At 43.7% G+C, this 23962-nt stretch overlaps 1 protein-coding gene across 1 annotated transcript in view; it reads left to right on the top strand.

Moving 5' to 3' along the window:
- PSTPIP2 (proline-serine-threonine phosphatase interacting protein 2) overlaps positions 1-23962 on the top strand; it is a 60127-nt gene that overhangs the window by 19253 nt on the left and 16912 nt on the right. Inside the window, exons 2-6 of the mRNA XM_024580539.4 lie at positions 8740-8840; positions 12436-12513; positions 18025-18059; positions 19114-19220; positions 23755-23817. Coding sequence (XP_024436307.1) covers positions 8740-8840; positions 12436-12513; positions 18025-18059; positions 19114-19220; positions 23755-23817 — 384 coding nt within the window. The remainder of the gene's footprint in view (positions 1-8739; positions 8841-12435; positions 12514-18024; positions 18060-19113; positions 19221-23754; positions 23818-23962) is intronic.

Here is a 23962-nt window from a genome sequence, read left to right as displayed (position 1 = left end):
CTTACAACATAACAGGCGAGCCAAGACAAAGAAATATGGCCGAAATGAAAGAAGAGATCAAAACTGCAGAAAAAGAACTAAGCGATGAGGAGATAGCCAACCTATCTGATGCAGAGTTCAAAACACTGGTAATCAGGATGCCCACAGAAATGATTGAGCTCAGTCACAAAATGAAGGAAGAAATGAAGGCTATGCAAAGTGAAATAAAGGAAAATATACAGGGAACCAAAAGTGAAGGGAAGAAACGGGGATTCAAACCAAGGATTTGAAACAAAATGGAGAAATAAACATCAAACTGGAACAGAATGAAGAAACAAGAATTCAAAAAAAATGAGAGGCTTAGGAACCTCCAGGACAATTTTAAATGTTCTAATATCTGAATCATAGGGGTGCCAGAAGGAGAGGAGGAAGAGCAAGAAATTGAAAACTTATTTGAACAAATAATGAAGGAAAACTTCCCCAATCTGGCGAAGGAAATAGACTTCCAGGAAGTCCAGGAGGCCCAGAGAGTCCCAAAGAAATTGGACCCAAGCAGGAACACACCAAGACACATCATAATTAAGTTACCTAGGATTAAAGATAAGGAGAGAATCTTAAAAGCAGCAAGAGAAAAGGAGTTACAAACAAAGGAGTTCCTATATGGGTATCAGTTGATTTCTCAAAAGAAACCTTGCAGGCCAGAAGGAACTGGCAAGAAATATTGGAAGTCATGAAGGGCAAGGACTTACATTCAAGATTACTCTATCCAGCAAAGCTGCCATTTAGAATGGAAGGGCAGATAAAATGCTTCCCAGATAAGGTCAAGTTAAAGGAGGTCAACATCACCAAGCCCTTATTATATGAAATGTTAAAGGGACTTATCTAAGAAATAGAAGATGATCAAAACTATGAACAATAAAATGACAACAAACTTACAACTATCAACAGCTGGGGAAAAAAAAAGAAATTTATGTGATCCAAACTCATAGTTTTTGTGGGGTTTTTTTGCTTATGTGACCTGGTCTTGAAAAATTCAGTTGTATCTTCCTTAATTCCTTTGGTTTATGAAGCGTTTGACTAGCTCAAAGCACATTATCTCACTTGATCTTTCCAGTGATCCCTATTTTACAGTGATGTAATTTAACACTAAGAGAGATTGAGCTCTTAGCTCAAAGTCACATAGCTTGAGGGTAGCAGAACTGAGACTCGAACCCAAGCCTGGGTTTAAAGCCTGGGTGTGTCTTATGTTGAATTGCAGGGAAATGGACTGACAAAGAGTTAGGTGTGCTCTTCGTCCTCCAATAAGAGAAGTTACACGGATGAGTGATTTAAGAATATAGACTTAAGCTCTGGCTGGTGTAGCTCAGTGGACTGAGTGTCCATGTGCGAACCAAAGGGTCGCAGGTTTGATTCCCAGTCAGGGCACGTGCCTGGGTTGTGGGCCAGGTCCCCAGTAGGGGGCACACAAGAGGCAACCACACGTTGATACGTCTCTCCCTCTCTTTTTCCCTCCCTTCCCCTCTGTCTAAAAATAAAATCCATAAAATCTCTTAAAAAATAAAAAAAGAATACAGACTTTAGTCTGACTCAGAATACAGATTTTGATCCTCAGTTTCCTGTCCTATAAAACAAAGGTAGTAATGATACCTATATCAATAGTATTGTTATAAGAATTAAACAAGATATGCCATGTGAAATACTTGGTATGCTGTTTGGAACACGACAAGTATTCAATGTATATTAGACCTATTTGTTAGTATCAATTAACAATAATTAATCCATATTTGCAGATAAGGGAGATGGATCCATAGGAGAGTGGGTAGGCAAGAATGATCAAGCTTAAGAGCATAGGGAAGTAAAGTCAAGTCCTTGGTCTTTATCCCAAGACTATTGTTGCCATATAACTTTTAATAAATAACAGAGGTTATATTGTTAGTCGAGGGTTCAATTCTTTCATTGTGGTTGGAGGCAGTGATGAGGAGAACTCTTCCCAGTGTCTCATTTTCTCCAGCTGTGAAACATAGAAATCACTCCTGTCTCACTGTTGTTTTGGAACATGCTGTGGCACTTTAATGAAAAACGCAACACACTTACTCATCAGATGCCCAGGGGTCAAACAAATGCAGCCTTTGTCTAAAATGCAAGATCAGCGGCCTCCTCTTCATTCTAGTGGGGCTCTGTGCTTCCAAAAGGCATCAATGCCAATTTGCATTTTTTTTTTTACTCGGAATTGGAGGTCTTCAAATGAGATGCAAACCCTCTTCTCCTTTGCCCTTTGCTAACAGTCATTCTCTCACAGCTCCGTTCTGCTGTTCCGTAGTTGCATGTACATGTACCCTGCTTTCTTCTTGTATCCAGCTCCTCCTCCAGGCAGGAACCATGATTGCTCTTTTGTAATTTCTGTGGCAGCATTTCTCAAATGCATTACAGTCACTTGGGGGTGGGGGGTAAGAAGTGGACATTTCCCCACCCCAGATTCAGACTCAGCCAGTCTGGGGTGAGCTCTAGAATCTCCGCATGTTTACTAAGCTGATTCTGGCACAGGTGGTCCTTGGAGCCCACAGCTGGAGAACCTGTGTGTAGCAGAGATCATGCTGGTGTGGCCCTGCGATGCAGCACAGAACCAGATGTGGGAATGCTCTGCGTAGGCACCTGGAATTCTGATGGAAGCTGCGGGTACTCTGCTTCCCCTTTTCCTCGACACCTTCTGCCCAGAGGCTACATCCCCTGCAGGTGGAAAGGGAGCCTGGAAACAAGGTCTCAGAAGCCTTGGCAGCATGGGGCACAGGGTTCGGGGCTGGGCATGGAGGAGGGGGTCCATGTAATTTGACTGAATGAGTGAAACCAGCCTTGGGCATTAGAGCGGGAGGGTAGCTCACAGAGACTTCCTCCTTCTCTGAACCCACACCCCACCTGCTCTGCACTGCCGGCTGGCGTGCTCGTGACAATGCTGTTTCTATTATTCTTTGGCTCACACACCTGCTAGATGTAGCACAGATGTGCTCACTGCTGGATCTGCCAAATTTTTTGTCTTAAAAAAAATAAGTGTCTTTATGGTTAAAGTACAAATCCCTGATTAAAACTTGAATGCTATTTATCTTTTTATAACTTGAGCATTATTAAACCTTGCATTCTGGGTCTTTGGGAGGTTTGCTGGGTTGTTTGGACCTGCTCACCCCTTCTTTCTCATCTCCTGCCTCACTCAGGACTCAAGACCAGGTCCATTTCCAAGGCTTAGCTTCTCTTATTTCTTCCAGTAACAGCCTCCCTCCCTCTGAATCCTAATCAGCCTTTTTTTTTTTTTGTCCTGTAATTTTTTGAGGTCTAATTTATGTAAGATGAAATCTACAGATCAATGAGTTCTGAAAGCTGCATACACCTGTGCAATCCACACCTTGATAGGAATGTGGGTCACGTGGGTGCATGCATTACCATGTTCCAGGACGTTCCCAAATGCCCCTTCCCAGTCCACCCTTCCTGACTCAGGCAGTCAGTGTTTTTATTTCTTTCACTATAGAAATAAGTCCAGCAATGGACTTGACTGTCCTATAATTTCATATAAATGGGACCATATAATAAACACCTTTTGTGTCTCTCATCTTTCACTGGGATAATGTCTTTGCAATTCATTCGTGTTATTTCATGTTAGTAGTCCTCTCCTTTTTATTGCTGCATAGTATTCCATTGTATAAATAAACCACAGATTATTTATCATTCATCAATTGGTAAGCATTTGGGTCGTTTCCAGTTTTTGGCTATTGTGAATAAAACTCCTATGAATACTCTTGTACAAGTCTTTTTTGTGGATGTATGTTTTCATTTCACAGCGTAAATGCTTATAAGTAGAACTTTAGGTCATAGGGTACGTGCATGTTTAGCTTTTTGAGAAATCCCCTTTTCCAAAATGATTGTACCAGCCTTACACTCCCATCAGCAATGCATGAGATTTTTGACAGTTCAACCTCCTTGCCTATACTCAATATTGACTTTTTAATTTTAGCTGTTCTAGTGGACAGGAAGTAGACATCATTGGCACTTTAATTTGAGTTTCCCTATGATGTTGAGCAATGTTTCATGAACTTTTTGGCCAAAGGAGTATCTTTTATGAAATATCTTTTTTTGAAGTGCTTACGAAGTTCAAGTATTAAGCCTAGTTTTTATCGGGTTGCTTATACTTTCATTATTATTTTGTTGGATTATTTAAATATTCTGGGTACAAGTCTTTTGACCAATATATATATTGTGAATGTTTTCTCCCAGCCTGTGGCTTACCATTTAATTTTCTTAACAATTTTTTTCTGATGAGTAGAGGTTTTAGTTTTGATCAAGTTCAATTTCAGTTTTTTTTTTCTGTTGGAGTTCATATTTTTGTGTCCTGTCTAGGAAATACCTTTTCTCAAAGGTATTTTCCTATTGGCTTCTTCTGAAAACTTTATATTTTAGTTTTATATATATTTTATATTTGAGTTTATGATCCATCTTAAAATAATTTTATGTACAGAGTGAAGAATGACTAGAGACTGTCTTCTCCTAAAGGTTTATGTAGCTGTCCCGGGACCATTTGCTGAAAAGACTCATTTCCTCATTGAATAGTCTTGGCACCTTCTTGAAAGTCAGTTGATGAGCGAGTCCTTTTCTGGATTCCATTCTGTTCCATTGATCTTCTGGTCTGTCCCCAGGGCACTACCATACTATTTTGATTGTTGTAACTTCATAGAACCTTTTGAAGTCGGATGGTATGAATTCTCCAGCTTTGTTCTTCTTTTTAAAAATAAAATTGTTTTGCCTATTCTAGGTTCTTTGTAATTCCACATAAATTTTAGGCTAACTTGAAGTTTTCTACAGAAAGGACTTTTGAAATTTTGATGGGATTGTGTTAAATCTATCTATAGATCAATTTGGAGAAAATTTGACATTTTAATATTTACTCTTTCAATCCACAACGATGGTATATATCTACCCTTACTGAAGTCTTCTTTCATTTCTTTCAGTAATGCTTTGTAATTTTCGTGAAGAAATCTTGTATAGCCTCCTAAGTGTTTATTTCTGAATATTTTATATCTTTTATGCTATTGTAAATGATGTTTAATTTTCTTTCCACTGGTATGTTGAAATACAATCGACTTTTTAAAATATGGGCCTTGTGTCCTGAAACATTGTTAAATTTATTTATTAGTTCTAGTGATTTTTTTTGTAAATTCCCTAGGATTTTCTGTGTACACAATCATGCTGACTGCAAATAGAGGCAGTTTTACTCTTTCCCGTCCCATAAATATATATGCCTTTTATTTCTTTTTCTTGCCTTATTTCCTCCTTATTGGGAGGTAAGCGCTCAGTCTTCCACCATTAAGTAGGCTGTTAACTGTGGGTTTCTTGTCAATGCCCTTTGTCAGACTGAAGACATCGGTAATTTCTGGGGGGTTTTCTCTCTTGTTTTTTGATCAACCTACATATGGATTTATCAATTGTGTTAAACTTTTCTAAGGACTAATTTTTGGTTTCATTTATATTCTCTATTGTGTGTCCATTTCTATTTCGTTCTTTTCCTCTATTTTTATTTTCTTCTGTCTATGTACTATAGATTTAATTTGTCCTTCTTTTCCTCACTCTATAAAGTGAAAGCTTAGGTCATTATTTTCTGGAGTGAATCCTAGTCATCTTACTTCTTTTTTCTGATGAGCCCAGTTCATTCTCTTTTCCACCTCATTCATTGTATATTTTCTCTCTATGGTCTTATATACTCTTTTAGTCTCTAGTTTTCCTTGTACATACACGTTCATTTTACGTACATGTCTTTTATGGAATCCCTAAATGAATGATAGGCTCCCTGACTGCAAGAACTCTATCTTATGCTGGGTTTATAACCTCTTTGGTTCCTTGTCTGTGGTTGATATACAATGAACAGATATTTCTCAAGCACCATTGAGGTGGGAGCTACTGTGGGTGATAAAGTTTAGGTACAATTCAGATATTCTTTAAGAAGTTAACTAATTTTTAAAAAGATGTTAATAATAACATAATATATAATAAGAGCCAAACGAGATGACTGGGCATAAACACTCGAGGCATTCAGAAGAAGAGGAGACTATAGGGTGAATTAGTGAGGAAGACTTCAGAGAGGAAATGGGATTTGAACTGGCTCTGAAGCACAGGTTGGATTTAAGTGAAGAGGACACTCCATGCCCACTGTGGGAACAACATGTGCAAAGGTCCTGGGGTAGAAACATACACTGCCTGTTTAGAAGACAGGGAAGAGACCAGTGTGGGGAATGCTGGGAAGAGACATAAAATACAATGTTCAGCCCTGGCTGGTGTGGCTGAAAGGTCACGGGTTCAATTCCCAGTCAGGGCACATGCCCAGGTTGCAGGTTTGATCCCCAGTCTGGGTGGCAGGGCACATATGAGAAGGCAGCCAATCGATGTCTGTTTGTCTGTCTGTCTCCCCCCTCTTTCCCTCCCTCCCTCCTTCCCTCCCACTCCTTCTCTCTCCCTCTGTAAAACCAATTGAAAAAATGTCCTCCAGTGAGAATTAAAAAAATAAAATAAGTAAAGAAAGAAAGAAAGAAAGAAAGAAAGCGTAGAGGGCCCTGATGACCTAGGCAAGGACTCTGGGGCCATGGGTTTGGCGCACTCCTCACACGGCAGACCTGGGGTGCTGTCCTGTGAAAGAGTACTGTGCTCCCGCAGTACTCTTTCCTCCTCGGCCCACGCCCTCTGAGTAGTGCGGGGAGGGATTTCCAAGCCAAATCTTCCACAGTTTGAACTTGGCCTTTTTTTTTCTCTTGGGGATTTCCTTTCTTGGTTGCCTCTGTAACCCAGTCAGTCCTCTGAAGCCGCAATTCTGGATTTTCTTAAGGCTGGAGGCTGTTTGTTTGCAGGAAAGCCTGGTCTAGCTCTACCTTCCCTGTTTAGCTTAAAGCGTCTACACACCCTTAATTAGAAAAAAGGAAACCACCCTTTCCAAATGAGTAGCACAAAACAGATGACCCAAGTGTCTTTCTCTGGGAAGAGTAAAGCTCTTCCGTCTATAAACCAACATCGATACTGACTCTCGGTGCCTATTCATTCACTCAGGAGTCTTTGTTTTCTCAGTTCTCTTCACGTGCGTGGGAACACAGTAGGCATTCTCATCCTACAGAATTTTACTGTAGTTCAGCTGGATTTGGGGGGGTTGGTGTGCATGTGCAGGAGTGGTCCAAGAGGTTGAAGAAGCCACAGGCCCTTGCAGTAGAGCTGGGGTGGCAGGCCACTCACATGGGGGTCCCCAAACAGCAAATTCAGAAGCTGGAGCTCTGAGAGCCCAGAGGAGAGAGCCCTGGGGCTCCTCAGATGGTTTCCAGAAAATGTAGAAGCGGAGGGACTGGATTTGGATTCAGGAGAGGATAATGTAACCATCGCTGAGAGCTGCCACTGAGCGCTGCATTTCAGGGGGCAGTAAGAAGCCTACCTGGGCGAGACAGAAGAGTGGGTGTGTGGAGGGGGTGGATGGAGAAATGAAGCTTTGGTGGAGGTCATATTTTAGGCTTCCAAACCCTAACTCTGTGCTCAAACAACAGCCAGAACCCATGGAATTAAATGTATTTCTAACTTAGATTTATCTATATGTCCATGTGTAGAATTTGTTACAATAACACATTTGTTAAAACGCAGTGTGAGTTATGGCCAGTTTAGTTTCCGAATGCCACGTTGAAATCAGCCTCAGACCTTGGTCCTGGTGGCTCTCTTTGGGACCCATCTGCTCAGCCAGGCCATGACAAGTGGCAGCAAATGGAAGAGAGGAATTCTGCTTCTGCCTGTCCAGGGCTGTGTAGAGCGGTATCTCCCAGTGTCCCCCACCACACCCCAAGGCAGAGTCGCACCTCTCTCAGCTAATGGGGTGCTGGCAAGGGATGGTCTGCCTTGGCTGGGCTGGGGGGTGGGGGAGCTCAGAGGTCCCTGGACATAGGCAGAGACAGCCTAACCAACCTCCCTGAGGGACTGAAGTCTGAATCAGGCTACCTATTGTAAGCATTTGTGGGTAGACACCGGGGAGCCAGCCGTACTTAGTAGGGGACACTTACGTGGCTATTCTTTATAGTCCCTGACTTGTTGGTTTGGGGAGCTGAGGGGACTTTGAGTTTTAAAGTGTACTGCATCTAGGACTAATGCTTTGGAAGGCTTGGGCAGCTTCCTTCAACCTCAGAGCACTAGTAGAATAAATAGGAATAAACTGCTCATTTTAAGTTAAAAAAACAAAGAAACTCCTGTCCCCCACGTTGGGGCCTGTGACCATGTGGAGCATGCGGGCTGATAGGCTCCCTTCCTGCTTCCCAGTGGGAAGCTGGACCTTCTCTGTCAGTCCTAGGGCCTGGCTCCTGCTCAGGGCTGCTTGCCCTTTGCAGCAATACCCTTGACCCTCAGACAGGGCTTCCTGGCTATGAGAAGGGATGTTAGGGTCAAGCTGTCTTGCTCCCAGTCCTGGACTGACTCAGGACATGGGTGGTGGGCCCCAAGCCCTGCCAGCTCCCTTATCCACATGCCTCTCAGTCCCGTGTCACTTCCTTCCTGTTTTGTGGCCCTTCAGTTTCATAATTTTAGAAACTCTTCCACAGCTATGTACATTCTTACTTCTTCTATTTTGTTTATTTTGGTCGTGTATGTCCTGGAGGCAATGTGTTTCAGGAACTTCCTTCCAACTGCTGGCTTCCCCGTCTCCTCAGGCCTTGGGGCTTCCCTCTGCACTGTTGCTGGTCTGACACAGTGCTGTTTCTTTTTCACCAGAGTCCCGACATCCTCAGCACCATTGGCTACGACAACATCATCCAACACCTGAACAACGGCCGCAAGAACTGCAAAGAGTTCGAAGACTTTTTAAAAGAAAGGTACAAGGTTCTTCCTCTCTGAAGACAGAGGGAAGAGCAAGTGCTTCCGTACAAACAAGAAACAATTCACTGCTTGTTTGTGATGGTTCACAAGACCCTCTGCTGTAGGTCACCGAAGGTTCCCCGAGATGTAAATGATATCTGTCCTAAAGTTCAAAGAAACCAGTTGGAGAGATGAGATTTATGAAGAAACAGCAAACAAAATGTAATGAAACATTCAGTTGTGTGCTATGAGTGACACTGAGAGGCCTCACAGGACAGGGACTGTGGAGGACTGGCCATAAAAGGGGGCAGGGTGAGAGCTTCATGGAGGAGCAGATCCTTGAGCATTTGATGGGCGGAGGGGACCCAGATATCCATGGGGGAAGAGCAAGCTTGGAAATGAGCACAAGCATGACCCATGTGAGCGGGGGGGGGGGGGGGCAGAGTGTGATTCAGGGGTCCCTGGGGGTCAGGGAGTGGTGACAAAGATGTGGGGACAGGTCAGGGCCTTCCAGATGGCAGTGGGGCTTGCTGGTGGGGGATGGAGAGGCGGGGGACTGGCATGCTTTAGAGGATTTTCTTCTTTTAATGGATAAGATTTTTTTTTTTTAATCTACTCTTAATGGGTGGGTTAGTTTTGTGGAAATCTTAGCCATCTGGAACACTCTGTTGTGATTCCGGATGAGGGAGTGCTTTAGGGGGACTTTCAGCCTAAGATCCGGGCGCCAAACCAATGAGCTGCTCCTGTTTGTCAGGCAGTGAGCCAGAGCGTCGTAACTTGGAGATACAGACATCGAAGTGTCTTCGATCAAGTCTCTTTATTTTCTACTCAAGAGAACATTAGGCAACATCGAGTTCACACTGGTGCCCCCTGGGATGGTGAGGCCTCTCTCCTTGAACTGATTCAAAGGTCCGGGGGAGCTGTCCCACTGTGCATCTCAGGAGGGGTGGACAGAGAGGAGTCTGTCCACTGGCAAGCTTAAGTCAATGTTTTGTGACTCATCAACTCCGGGCAGAAGGGCAGGTGACTTTCTGGGTGCCTGGGCTTGTTCCTCACACAGAGAACTTCTCTATCTACCTTTTCTTTTGGTTTCACACACTCTCACTCACTACACCACTCTCTCTTTTGCAGCCAGGCCGGTTTACTAGTGAGCATGCTTCAGACGTCTGCCTCTATGTCCTTATTCCATTATCTCCCACCTGGAGGATACCAGCAAGCTATCTAGTACTTTGCATATGTTAGGTCATTTAATTTTCATAATAACCTTGTATGGCAAGTTTTATCATCCTTATTTTACAATGAAAAAAACTGAGGTTCAGAGAGGTTATGTAACTTGCCTAAGGCCAGACACGTAATAAGGAATAGATCTGGTTTCAAACTTAGGAAAGTTGGCCCCTGGGAACCACCTCCATATGCCTAGTACAGTACCCGATACACGTTAATTGGTGGGTAAATGGTACTCATTACTAATATTGTTGTATTAATTCTAGAAGGTAGGGTAAGATTAATATAACAATATACATCATCAGCTGCATTTTGCAGCTGAGAAATCTGAGGTTTAATGGGGGTTTAAATGACTTGCGCAGGGTTGCAAAAGCAGTGAAGTCGTGGAGCCAGAACTTCTATTAAGCCCATGTCTGATGGTTTTGCCACTTTACTTAATGTTCTCCTAAGGTGTCCGGGCATATTTTCTGAAAGGGGGTTTCTCCAGGACCTTGGGGCCAGGTGAGCACTCTTCATTGTGTATTGCAACACAGTCCTGAGTAGGGAGGAGGGAACGTGTTTGCGGAACCCCTTTGTGCGTGGACTTCTGCACCACTGCGAGGGTTAGCAGCTACACCTGTGACTGGGGGCCCCCAGCCCCAATGCCTTGGTACTCTACTCTTCCCACGAGCTCCTGTACGCCCCATGGTCCCTTTCTAGGGACAGGTCCACCTGCCCTGGTTACAGCTCTCATTCTGAGATCCTCACTATCTCTCAGGATGGGCTTAAGAATGATAGACTGCTGGGGTGCGAATGACGGAGTCCCTTAGACGACAGTACCCTGTGGCCAAGTTATAGTCAAGCCGTAATGCACTCTGTGAGTTTCTAGGGCTGCCATAACAAATTACCACACACAGGAAGTTAACTCTCTCACAGTTCTGGGGTCCAGAAGTCCCAAATCAAGATGTCTGCAGGATCCTCCTCTCACGAAGGCTCCAGGAGAGAATGCGTTCCATGTCTTTCCCTCGGTCTCTAGTGTTGCTGGCAGTCCTTGCTGTCCCGTGGTTTGCAGCTGCTACCTCCAATCTCTTCTGTCCTCATACGGCATTCTTCTCCCCCGTCTTCGTGCCATCTTCTTGCATGGACACCCCTCGCACTGGGTTAAGGGTCTATCATACTCCAGTGCAAACGCTCCTAATTACGTCGGCAGCAACTTAGTTTTTAAATAAAGTCCTATTCTGAGAGCCTGGGAGGTCAGGACTTTGACTCTTTTTGCAGGGGCAGGGGGGTACAATTCAACTCATAACAGGTACCCCACAGAATAGGCTGGAAGTTGAGACCTACCAGGAAAGTGGAGTACCAGGATGAGAGCCCAGGCACTGGGTCTTCTAATCCCGGCCTCCCGGTAGCCAGCGGTGCTATTCATCAAGGGCCCAGACCTTTCTCGGTGTCCATTTCCTCTATAAAATAAGGGTTGAATTAGATGTTCCGTAAGATCCCTTCTGGATCTAACAATGTGGTTCTTCTCAAGGAATTGGTAACCTGATGGAGGTGCTATGATTGGCATGTACAGTGACAATGGGCAAGAGGTCTAAATGTCAGGTTTTATAGCAACAGGATTTCATCATTCTCACCGACATTGACTTTGGGGTGTGGAGCTCTGGGTTGATGGAAAAGGCCAGATTGGACAATATTTGCTGTAGGTCATTGAAGGGGAAATGGCACATGGATTTTTCCTGGTCTAGGAATTTGCATAGGGGAGGGATAAAAATGAACCACAGTTTTCAAGGAGGGCTTCGTGAGAAAGAGTAGGCGGTTAAGTGCTTAGAGGAGTATTATTCCCTACTCTGCTTCCTCCACTATTTTGTATGTTTTTGTCATGGCCCCCATTGCAGGGGAGTAAACTGAAGTATCGGTTTATGTCTCTCCCTCTCAGACTGAGCTCCCCGAGATGGGTCTCATGTTTCAGTCACCTCTGTGTAGCCTGGCGCGTAGTGGATGTTTAATAAAGAACAAATTGATGAACAGATAACAGGGAAATTTGGGATAGATGGTAAAAGGGTGACCTAGGTAAAGGCTTACCTATTTCAGGGCGATATATATATTTGGGCCATAGTTTTGAAATTTTAATCTGTAACGTACCAGCCTGCGCTGGTCAGGGGTCCATGCCTGGTTTTGCTGGACGGTTTATGCCAGGGACTCCTGGCTGGAGAACACCACCTTAGAGACAAAGGCTCCTGGTCTTTACAATTCTTCTGTGTTATGCAGAGGGAGTTTTGTGTTTTAGAGAATGGAATTATATCCAGCTCCTCTCAAAAGTGCAGTTTTGCCTTCAAGGGGAGTGCCACACGTCTTGACGAAGAGGCAGCCCTGAGAAGGACTTATGAGCCTCTCTTCTGTTCCCCTTAGGGCATCAATTGAAGAGAAATACGGCAAAGATCTGCTCAGCCTCTCTAGGAAGAAGCCCTGCGGACAGTCTGAGATCAAGTAGGTGCCACGTTTCTTCCCGGGTTCCAGGTTGTCTCGTGCTGCCAGGAGCCCGTCACTTCCGCACACAGAGCTGGCCAGCAGGGTGCAGTGTCTTAGATGAAAACAATTTGTAATTGTTTTTTTTTCTTATTTCCAGTGGTGAAAATATGGAAAAATAGAAAGAAGGTTAAAATGAACTATGAAGCTAACAATCCATTATTAATATTTTCTGTTTTCCTTGAAGTCCCTTTCCTATGTATACTTTTTCATAGGTGGGTTTATACTATATATAATTTTGTACTAGAAATTTAATAGGCTTATATACACACCTGCATACACCTGTAGACACCTGTATACACACGTACATAGTCTTTGGACTGTCTTTGCACTGTTTCATAGTTCTCACCACCAGGCTGGGATTTCTGTAGAGTTGTTGATTCTTCCATCATTCCTGGCTTCGTGGGCAGTCAGTCACACAGGAGCCTACGCTTAGAAAGGCTTCATAATTGGCTTAATGCTCTTTGCCGTCACCATTTTGAAATTCTTAATAACTTATAAATGAGGGGTCCCACATTTCATTTGGCAGTGAACCTCCCAAATTATGCAGCTGGAAATTTCTAGATTCCTTCTCCTAAACAAGCATGTTGGTGGGGGCAGAGGTGCTGGGAGAACTAGCTCAGACCGAACGTCGCAGGCAGGCCTCCGCAGAGCCAGTCCCATTACACACCCACCCGCACGCCGCTGTGGCCGCGCTGCAGGGGGCTGCAGAGAGGTCTGTGTGTTCTCAGAGGTCTGAAGGGGCAGGCAAGATAGTGTCCTTCCTCTTCTCTTCTCCTGCTTCTAAAACACACACACACCACACTCCCAGACTTCAAAGTACGAGATTAGTGACAGGATGAAAACGTTGGGAGACAGCTAAAATGTTAACAGTTTACGGAAGCCTAAAAATGTGCTACCCTCAGGCATAGGACATTAGTACAGGGAGAATTTGTGTTTTTGACCTATTGATTATATTTTGTTTTTGATGTAAATGAAAAATTTAAAAACACTGAAAAGTAAAAAGACAAAAACATACGGAACTCATCACCTAGATTTCATAATTATCCACATTTGCCATGTTTTCTTAATATAATTTCGTGATTTAAATTTAAACCTGGAATCAGCTATTTCTCAAAGTTACTTAGTTCCTTTTAGTGATTAATCACTTGTGTTTAGAGATGAAACTTCAAGTTCATTGTCGTAGAGGTGTCCCTGTTTATAGGTCCTTTCAGGGGACAGATTTTAAAAGCATGTGGTTCATACTGGTATTTCCAAGTCTAATTTCACTTTACAGGGTCTTACTTAACTTCCTTAATTTTGTATTTATTTCTGCTTAAATCAAAAATCTTGGTTCTGACAATATTAGCATAGTTATTTGCTTTATTTAACAATACATATCAAAAATTTTCAAAATAATAATATTGCTATGAACAATAAAACTTGCTAGTAAAGTATATTTCTTTGCAGTCCCTTTTGCTCACTGGCTGTACTTCACTAAGAATACTGTGTTATAAAGTCACTTAAAATATTTTTTTCTCCGTGTGATTACATAACCAATTTTGTATTAGTTAAATTTGTTTGTTTTAATTTTTAGGGGTTCTTTCCTTTTTCCTGCTTGATTTATTTTATTTTTGAACGTGTAAAACATTTGCATGTCTACAGGTCAAAACTGCCCAGACTTAGACAGGGAGCACTGTGGTTCCAGCAGGGTTTAGGTTATTTCAAGGGAGACCAGTGGGTCAGCTGAACCCTCAACCCTGCCCCCCCAAATCTTTATTTATAAAATAAATAAGCAGTTTAGGAAACTATCCAACACTTTTGAAGTGATTTGATGGATAATAGCCATATTCTCTCACATAGTACTTCTTGGAAAAGATCTTTAGCAGGAAGAGTCTGATCCAAGATGGTATTTCTTATATTCTTACACATTTGACTTGTAACTGAGTAAATTCATAGAGAGACTCTGGCACCGTTCCCTTCCGTTCTGTGATAGAAGCCGGTCAGTTTTCCTTCTAAGTGTGCACACCTCAGAGAGGAACACGCAACAGGATGCGAGACCTGGGGACTGTGTTGCCAAGGTTGAAGTGAAAGGCCATTTAGGTGATTTATGTTTTTGTCACCTCTAGGATGATCTTTAGGAAGGTGCCCTATGTGAGAGTACGTGACTTTGCTTATCCATGAGCTAGGTAGAACTTGTGGCCTCATCGGCCACCCTGAGGGCCTCTGGCCTCTCGTGGGCATCATTAGGGTTTAAGGCCAAAGTGCTTATTGAGCAGAGGCTGGTAGGCTGTTTCCTCTTTGCACAGTAATGAGGAACACCAGGGAGATGAGGAGATGACATCGCCAGGCCACCACCCCCAGAGTTAGGGTTCCTTCCCCTGATGGTCATCACGTCCCGAACACAGGAAATAGCAAGTGATGACGTGAGACAGTAAAGCTAAAGACAAAGTAAAGGGACATTGGGGCTGCTCTTACAGTGGCCCCTCAGTCAGTCACTTAGAATGGGAGAATTTTAGACCCTGAACAGACTACCTATAAGGGTAAATTTCTTTTTTTAAGTATATTTTATTGATTATGCTGTTACAGTTGTTCTAATATTGCCCCTTTGTCCCCCTCCACTCAGTGCCCCCCTTCCCTCCAGCAGCCCTCTCCCTTGGTTCATGTCCGTGGGTTGTGCATGTAAGTTCTTTGGCTTCTCCATTTCCTATAACATTCTTAACATCTTCCTGTGTATTTTGTACCTACCAATTTTTACTTCTTAATCCCCATACCTTTTCCCCCATTCTCCCCCCTCCCCCTCCCTGCTGATAACCCTGCATGTGATCTCCATATCTAGGATTCTGTTCCTGTTCTGGTTTTTTGCTTAGTTTGTTTTTGTTTTTTAGATTCAGTTGTTGATAGTTGTGAGTTTGTTGTCATTTTATTGTTCATAGTTTTGATCTTCTTTTTCTTAAATAAGTCCCTTTAACATTTCATATAATAAGAGCTGGGTGATGATGAACTCCTTTAATTTTACTTTGTTTGGGAAACACTTCATCTGCTCTTCCATTATAAATGATAGCTTTGCTGGGCAGAGTAATCTTGGATGTAGGTCCTTGCCTTTCTTGACTTTGAATACTTCTTTCCAGCCCCTTCTTGCCTGTAAAGTTTCTTTTGAGAAATCAGCTGATAGTCTAAAGGGAACTCCTTTGTACGCAACTCTCTCCTTTTCTCTTGATGCTTTTAAAATTCTCTCTCTATCTTTAACCTTTGGCATTTTAATTATGGTGTGTCTTGGTGTGGTTCTCTTCCAGTCCAGCTTGTTTGGGACTGTCTGGGCTTTCTGGACTTGTATGTCTATTTCCTTCACCAAATTAGGGCAGTTTTCTTTCATTATTTTTTCAAGTAAGTTTTCAATATTTTGGTCTTCCTCTTCTTCTTCTGGTATCCCTGTGACTCAGATGTTGTGACTTTTGGAGATATCCCAGAGTCTTCTTATTCTCTCTTCTTCTTCTTCTTCTTCTTCTTCTTTTTTTCTTAATTCTTGTTTCTTCATTCTGTTCTGATTGATTGTGGATTTCTTCTTTATGTTCCAGATCATTGATTTGAACCTCGGCTTCCTTCCCTTCACTGTTGGTTCCCTGTGGGTTTTTCTTTATTTCACTTAGTGTAGCCTTCATTTCTTCCCTTATGTTTTTGCCATACTCAGTGAGTTCTCTGAGCATCCTTGTCACTAGTGTTTAGAACTTTGCATCTGATAGGTTGGCTATCTCTGTTTCACTTAGTTACTTTTCTGGAGTTTTGTTCTATTTTTCATTTGGGCCATATTTTTTTTGTCTCCTCAGTTTGACAGCCTCCCTGTGTTTGCTTCTGTGTATTAGGTAGAGCTGCTTTGACTCCCAGTCTTAGCACATCTGTCAAGTTGTATGGGCAGAACTTTAGGTATCCATCATTGTAGGGCCACCTGCTTCACCGCTTTGTGGGTCTGTATGTGGAGGTGGGGTCAGAGAGGGCACGATGCCGCTACCTGGCTGCTGGAGGTTTGCTCAGCACTTGCCCTGTAAAATAACCTTTCGTAACATGAGGATTAAAATGCAAAAAATGGGAATACCTTAAACTTTCAATTTGGGAAAGGGAGTGCCTGTCCTCCTAGGGGGAGTGCAGACAGGCTGTTTCTCTTGGGAGGGGAAGCAGAAAGGGTGTGAGGGTAGATTCCATGACTCTTGATAAGGCAAGACTTGCAGTTGTGTCTGCTGCCAGATCCATCGGTGTTTCTCACTAATTCCAGCACTAAGTCTGCTCATCAGCAATGCTCATTCGTCCTTCCGGACGATTGGTGCATTTGTTTCGATGTGACTTTCCTAGTTCACTGTGTTCCTTGAAAAATTGTATCGTAAGATGGGTAAAGTATATGGAGAATGTGCAGTAATGTTCTTCTGCTGGGTGTGTTTATAGTCATTGGAAATGTCTGTGCAAGAAGAGGAGGGAGAAATGAGAGCCCTTTGTTTTGGGATAAATGAAGAGAGCAGGAAAAGTGAGGTAGCTAAAAGGGGCCAGCTGGAAAATACAAGGGTTTTTACTTTGCAAAATAGTAGAACTTGCCGCAGACATATGCACATGTAGAAAATGACCCATGGTCCCATGCTGTGTGGCTAGGGGACTGTGAATTCACAAAGTCCCATTTCTGCTTCTGCAGCTAGAGTAGCCCAGGGAGCTCTGCTTCCATGGAGGCAGCATGAGGCATAAAATTCCCAGGGCCAAGTCACCTCAGAAGGAGGTTTTCGTAAGGCAGGATGGGGGAGAACTGAAACCATGGCCAAAGGGGCGTGTAGAGAGGAAGAGCGCTGGGCTGTAAGAGAGAGGAATGGGGAGACTGAAAGAGGTTTGAGTCATGGCCATCTCCACGGAAACTGTGAGATAAACGTGTATGGTTTTAAGCTGCTAAATTTGTTGTTGTTTGTTATTCAGCAGTAAAACACTAACACAGTGTGTTTCATGTCTGTCTCCTCCATTGAACTCTGAGGCTGGTCTTGTACCACTGAATCACCAACACCTAACACAATGCCTGATCCACAGCTTAGGCTTGATAAGGATGTGATGGTTGATGAATGGGTGGAAAAGGAGGTGATCGGGCGCCCGAGGTAGAACCCTTCCTTTTTGGCTGGTAGCCATATTTCTAATTACTGTACTTTAAAGAAAGACTCATATTCTTATGAAAAAGGGTCCATAACTCCTATGTTATTTTTGTGGAAAATTAAGCATAAAAAATGTTGGCATCTTGCTCTACCCAGGTGGACAGAGAAGAACTTGTGATGCTTATGCCTGGGATTGAGAGTGTAAGAAAGAGGAGACTGGACTGAACAAGTCTGGATCTTTTGCTGTCTTCTCAAGCTCAGGGGCAAAGATGAGTCTATGGGCTCTAAGTTACAGGCCAAGAGAAGCACACAATGGCATTGTAATAAGATTGTACAATTTCCAGAACTTGAAATTATGTATGTACTTGTCTTTCAGCACCCTGAAGCAGGCCCTTGAAGTCTTCAAGCAGAGTAAGTGATTTGTGATTCTTCAAAAATGCATTTGCTGTCTTTGGCAAGCTCTGTGTCTGTCATCAAAGGTGGGTTTTCATTTGAACAGCAATCTTTTGTTGGGTAAAAAAAAAAAATGAAAGCGACTCCTAAGGTGAGAAATAGCTCTGCAGAGATGAAGGGAGCTGGGGAGCCCTGCACACCTGCCTATCAGGACTTGTGTTTGGCTTCCTCACAGCTGTGGTTCTCACACTCGAGGTCCAGGGTGAGGCCCTGGTACTTTGGTCTTCAAGGGGTCCTGTCCAGTTCTAATATTCCTCAGGCCTGTTACTCAGAACCTCCCTTTAAAGCTTTCTGTTCTTCAGAATACTTGATGCTTCCAAATTAAGGATTTTACCAACACATAGTATGTACATGTGCTTGAAGTGTTTCTGTGGGTAATTGAGTGGTTCTAGACCTTTGTAAAGGTTAGCTAAATAAAAGTTCATCTTGACTTTTCCATAGAATGTGTTCTCTTCCCTCTTTAACTCATCAAGGAATACATTCCTCAAGATACGGACAGTATCTTTTCATTTTCTTCTATGCACCGCAAGGCCGACTGTGCTATGGCCCAAGGGGACTTCAGCATAGGCTGGGTCTCCTAAAAAAGAAAAAATACATACACACACACACACACACTCACGTGTGTATATATATGTATATATATATATATAAATTTATATATATATATAAGGAGGGAGAAAGAGAGGGAGGGAAACATCAACGTGTGGTTGCCTCTTATGTGCCCCAACTGGGGACCTGACCCACAGCCCAGGCACGTGCCCTGACTGGGAATCCAACCAGCAACCCCTGGGTTAGCAGGCCAGCGCTCAATCCACCAAGCCACACAAGCCAGGGGTCCTAATATTTGGTGTTACTTTACTTGTTGTCTTTTTTTTCTAACAAGTAGTTTTGTTTTCTTATTTAAAATATATTAAAAATTCAAATGAGAAAACTAACTGTGAAGAAGATAGTAAATACCAGAGTTTTCATATGAGGGTCTTATTTATTGTTTCTGTTTTCACTCTTTTTGCAGAAGTAGAAAGTGTAGCACAATGTCACATTCAGCTTGCACAGACCCTAAGGGAAGAGGCCAGGAAGATAGAAGAATTCAGGGAAAGACAAAAGCTACAACGGAAAAAGGTTGGGTTTGCATACGTGTTACGATGTTGCCTTTCTGATTTGCACATTAAACTCCTTGGCTTGGCTTCCACCCTCACGTACCCAGGCTCTTCTTTTGACCTCGGAGGTTATTTATTGGAGAACCACGTGGAGACTCGTGTTTCTGTGCCCACTGACACCCCAGGGCAGTTCTTTTTTTAATTTTTGATGAATTCAGGGATCCAGTCTGCTTTCCTCCTCTTTTCATATCTGTTACTACTATTGAAACTCTGACTGGGAAGGTGAACCCCTCTTTCTTCAGTAGAGTCTAGCAAGCCACGCTGGCGGGCTCCTAGACCACACTCCACCTCCTGGACAAGGAGATAAGGGGAGGGTAAGAAGTGGAGAATACTCACATTCTCCTCGGAGACCATGGTGTAGCCCAACCTCCCTATTTTACAAACAGGGAACCCAAGGGCCTGGGAAATCCAAGTTCTTTTTGTCTTCAAAGCAGACGTGTATAAGCTCTTTTTCATTGATGGGACTACCTTTGGCCAACTGCATGGAAGGAGACAGGCGTGAGCAAGTTAATAAAGCTGCAAACATTTGGGAAGTTACAAAGACCAAGTGTTACTGAGACAAGACCAGCCGCTATTCTGACTCCCTTCTATTTTATTCCTAAAAGACTTGCATATTCAGGTTGGCCTGGCAGCCAAGCAGGGCCCTCCCAGAATCTCTTTCTTTTTTTAATATCCGGTCTCTGAGGCTGGAACCTAGCTTCCCATGGGGACAAGCTCTACCCTGTCTGGCATCCAAAGATGTCCATTCAGGTCTCCACAGACAGCTCTGCACGGACTTTTTGGAAACCTTTCCTCATCCTGACTGGACCAAGGTCATTGTCTGCAGAGAGCGTTAAGGTTGATGCTCCCAAAACCTCCATCTCAGCAGCTTTGCCTGTGGTTCCACATCAGTCTGTCCCAGCTTCCTTGGTGGCCAATTGACATTTGGAGTGGGTGGCAGCATCTTAAGAGCCTATTGTCTTTTCATGAGAAGCTCTTACAGCTGGGCCCCTTATTAGGAAGGAAGGCTGGAAACTAACATTTGAGGAACACCATATCAAGCACTTTCGTGCAAATTCAAGCTTCATGTCCCGGGTCTGAGGGCTCCATCTGGCCCCAAGTAGTTTTCAGAGCAGAAGTAGCATATGTATTACACCCACCTGCTGGATGGCCAGACGTTCGGGGCTGACATTGCCGCCCTGCCCACCTCTTCAGAGGAATGATACATTTAGACAAGCAAGGTCTCTGCACACATGATTTCCACGAAAAGGATGGGAGGGGCATTTCCTCACATCTCCAAGTGCCCTGGGTAACCCATGTCATTTCAAAGAGAGTTTTGTTAGTTTTGCAAGGCTTCCGAAACTTCCCCTTGTAACTAGTTACAAAGAACAAATTTTCATAGCTGGAGGACTGTGTTTTGAATACTGTTAGGCAATAGGGCGGCCTGCGCTCGACCCAGCGCTATCATCCAAGTTCCCTGCACACCCTAGCAGTGTCCTCTCCGCAGCAGAAAAATGCCTTCTCAGCTTCCTGGGAGAAGTCCGAAGTTTATAAATACATTTTAGCTACTCACATCACAGTGAGCTCTGGGTTGTACCACTTCTGAGTATAGGTACTTTAAAAAAAAATTCAAACTTCAAGGGAAAATGTGTCAGTGCTAACTTCTCATTTCCATTGGTCAAACCTTGAACACTTTGGTCTTTCACTTCTCGGAAATTAAGCCATTTCCACTTATCAAGAAAAGCCATCGGTTGGTTTCTGTTTTTAAATGGGGGCAGGGAAGTGCATGTACAATGGCTGCTGGACAGACGTTTTGGGGTCCTTACGCACACAATGAATGCTCTCTGAGGATGGTGAACAATGCGGACGTGGTCGTCTTTCCTTCACCGAATGTAGAGTGTGGCTAGAGGGATTGATGCGACAGGAATCATGATAAAGTGTGACGAGCCTTAAATGGTAGGGGAAGGTCACGGTGCCACTGGAACACACAGCGGGGACACCTGACCTGATCTGTGGGGTTGGGGAGGCCTCCTGGAGGAAGTGACCTTGAAGTGAAAACCAGCAGAGTGAAAGGCAATACAGGTGAGGGTGGTCAGAGATGAGCTTGTCACTCCTGGAGGTTGGCCGGTAGGGTGGGGTCTGTGGGGCTCTTCTCGGGAGTCTTGGTATTTCAGAACACTGAGGTTTCTTCCCCAGCCCAGAATGTCCAAAGCCCGACAGAGACAGCACGTGGTCAGCTACTCTCTCCTCTGGTCCCCACATGGTTTTGCCAGGTCAGCTAAGATTGGAATGATTGTGGCAGAACCTTCTTCTGCCTGTGAAGAGAGCAACCTGGGAAGCAAGGAACCTCCGTGGTTACGGAGAGTGACACTTCCGGTTTTCAGAATACAGTCTGAGTGGGGTAACAGACAAAGAGGTCACTCAGCAGCTATTTGCATGGTAAGGGGAAAGTCATTGGCATCATTTAATATCTCTTCTTCCTTCTCCCCACCCTCTTACTTCTCCCCACCCTAGAGCAGGGATGATTGTGTTTTTGTACTACTTCCTGTTACCAGTAATAAAACAATCAAATTTCCATTGGATTTGGTCTGAGCAGAAAGTCTGAGTCCTAAAAGAAGCACTTCCCCAAGGAGACCTGAAGGAGAACCCTTGACTTACTGGGGCCTCCACGAGTGGGGTCACCCTACAAGGGAACCATGGACATGAGGACGCTTAAATCAAGGTGGTGTAGCAGACAGAGCAGGTCTTGGTGCCACTGAGTGGCCTTGAGTGTGACCTCTTGGGCTCCAGGGGTCCCATCTGTCAGGTGAGAGAGTAGGATTGCTGCTCTCTAGGATCCTGCTGATGCCAGGAATCCTTGAAGGCAGACAGAGGAATCGTATCAGGTGAAAAGGTTTGGCTCATAGAACTTTGTAGCCATCGGAGAGGTGCTGAAGCCGGTGTTACGAAGAACTCGGACAGGGAGGCCTGGCTTGGGCCGTAAACTATAAAATAGCTGCAGCTCCCAGACTGGAAGAATGGCAGCGTGTGTCTTCGGACTAGAAAGGCCCATGGACTAGACCAGCGGTGCTAACTGGTCTGCCCCGTGGAGCCTGGGAAAGTCAGGGGCCATTATTAAATAAATGGACCCAGCTCCTCCTCTTGGCAGAGGCACAGCGGGGTGCCTGTGAACCACACAGCTCCCAGCCTGCAAGGGCAAGGATCTGCCCCTGAGTCCTGCCGTGTGGCGACCATGTGGGGGCCCTGTCTGTTCTCTCTGTCTATTGTATCCTCACCATGAGTGGGTGCATGACTACTCCCAGCCCCCCTACCCCTTTCAGCTGGGCTGGAAGATGACGCCACAGTTCTCCGAGGGCCTCCGGGGTCTCCCCCAGGGGAAGTTCTTGTATTCCGCAAAGTTCATATTTAAAGGGAGACCATCCCAAATATTCTATCCAGATATCCAGCAAATCTTTGTATGTAATCATAACAGACGGAAACTTCGTTTTCTAGAAGAGAAACCACATTTGAGTTTCATTTTCAATACTATTTTGCATTAGATTACTTTGTATAAGAGCAAGGTCATAGCTCGTTTTGAATGATTACATCTCTGGGTCTTCTATGTACCCTTTGCTTTTATACAGCTATCATAAGGAAATGGTCGTTTAGGGCCATAATTAGGAACAAGGGTACAAGAGTCAGATTTCTGGGTTCAAATCTCAACTCTGCTACTTGCTGTGTGTTACCTTTGGTAAGTTAATCCACCCTAGTTTATCATCAAGAAAATGGGAATAAGAGTGTTAGGTTATTGTGTTGCATGAAAACTGCTTAGCACATAATAATGTTTGATAAAGGGGAGCTACTATTATTCTGAGGTACAATTTTATTATTAGCTGCATTACTTTGACTAGTAAATGTATTCAGGGCACAGCTACAACAAAGAAATTGCTCCCAAGCGAACTCAGCAGAGTAATTTACCTTTCCTGGGTTCGGTGGAGTGAAGAAGAGTCGAGAATAGCTGCTTGTAGTGAGTGGTCCTACACACATTTCTCCCCCTCATCCGGCCCAGGCCTCTTGCTGGTTAAGAGTGTGACATTGATGGATGCCGCGGAAGTGAATGTTTCTAAGTCTCTAATTTAACTGTGCTGACACAAGCTTATAGTAAAAAGACCCCTTTTAAAATATAAGTGGCACTTGAACAAAAGTTTAAATTGTCCTTTTTGCCACTAAAGTTCCTTCAGATTCCAGATTTGCTGAAAAGACTGTTCTGTGGTGATCGTTGATCCTCAGTGGCAGCTGCCCAAGTTCAAAGACGGACCCAACCATTAACCAGCCGTAGGACCTTGGGCAAATGGTTCAGCCTCTTTGCTACAGTTTCCTCATTTTTGAAATGGGAATGGTCAATAGTACATCTATCTTCTGGGTGTGTGAGGACTCAGTGAGATAATCCATCTTGAACGCTTTGCCCTCAAGATATATGATGGTGTTAGCAGTCATTTCTGTTTTTATTATTAACAGTGCTTGTGTTCTCTTCACAGACAGAGGTTATAATGGATGCTGTCCATAAACAAAAGAGCTTACAATTCAAGAAAACCATGGATGTGAGTTTCACTTTATTGCCCTTTTCTGAAATCCTGCGTTGTGCATGAGTATGTCCCTACTCAAATAACATTTCAATGTTATTTATTAGTATAGTGATTTATTTTTTAGTGAGTTGACTTTCCTTCTTTTTAAGACCTTGGAGAT

This window comes from Desmodus rotundus, chromosome 10 (genome assembly GCF_022682495.2).
Source record: "Desmodus rotundus isolate HL8 chromosome 10, HLdesRot8A.1, whole genome shotgun sequence".
In the NCBI taxonomy this organism is placed as follows: Eukaryota; Metazoa; Chordata; class Mammalia; order Chiroptera; family Phyllostomidae; genus Desmodus; species Desmodus rotundus.
The sequence above is the reverse complement of the archived record's forward strand: the minus strand, read 5'-3'. Positions and strand labels throughout refer to the sequence as shown.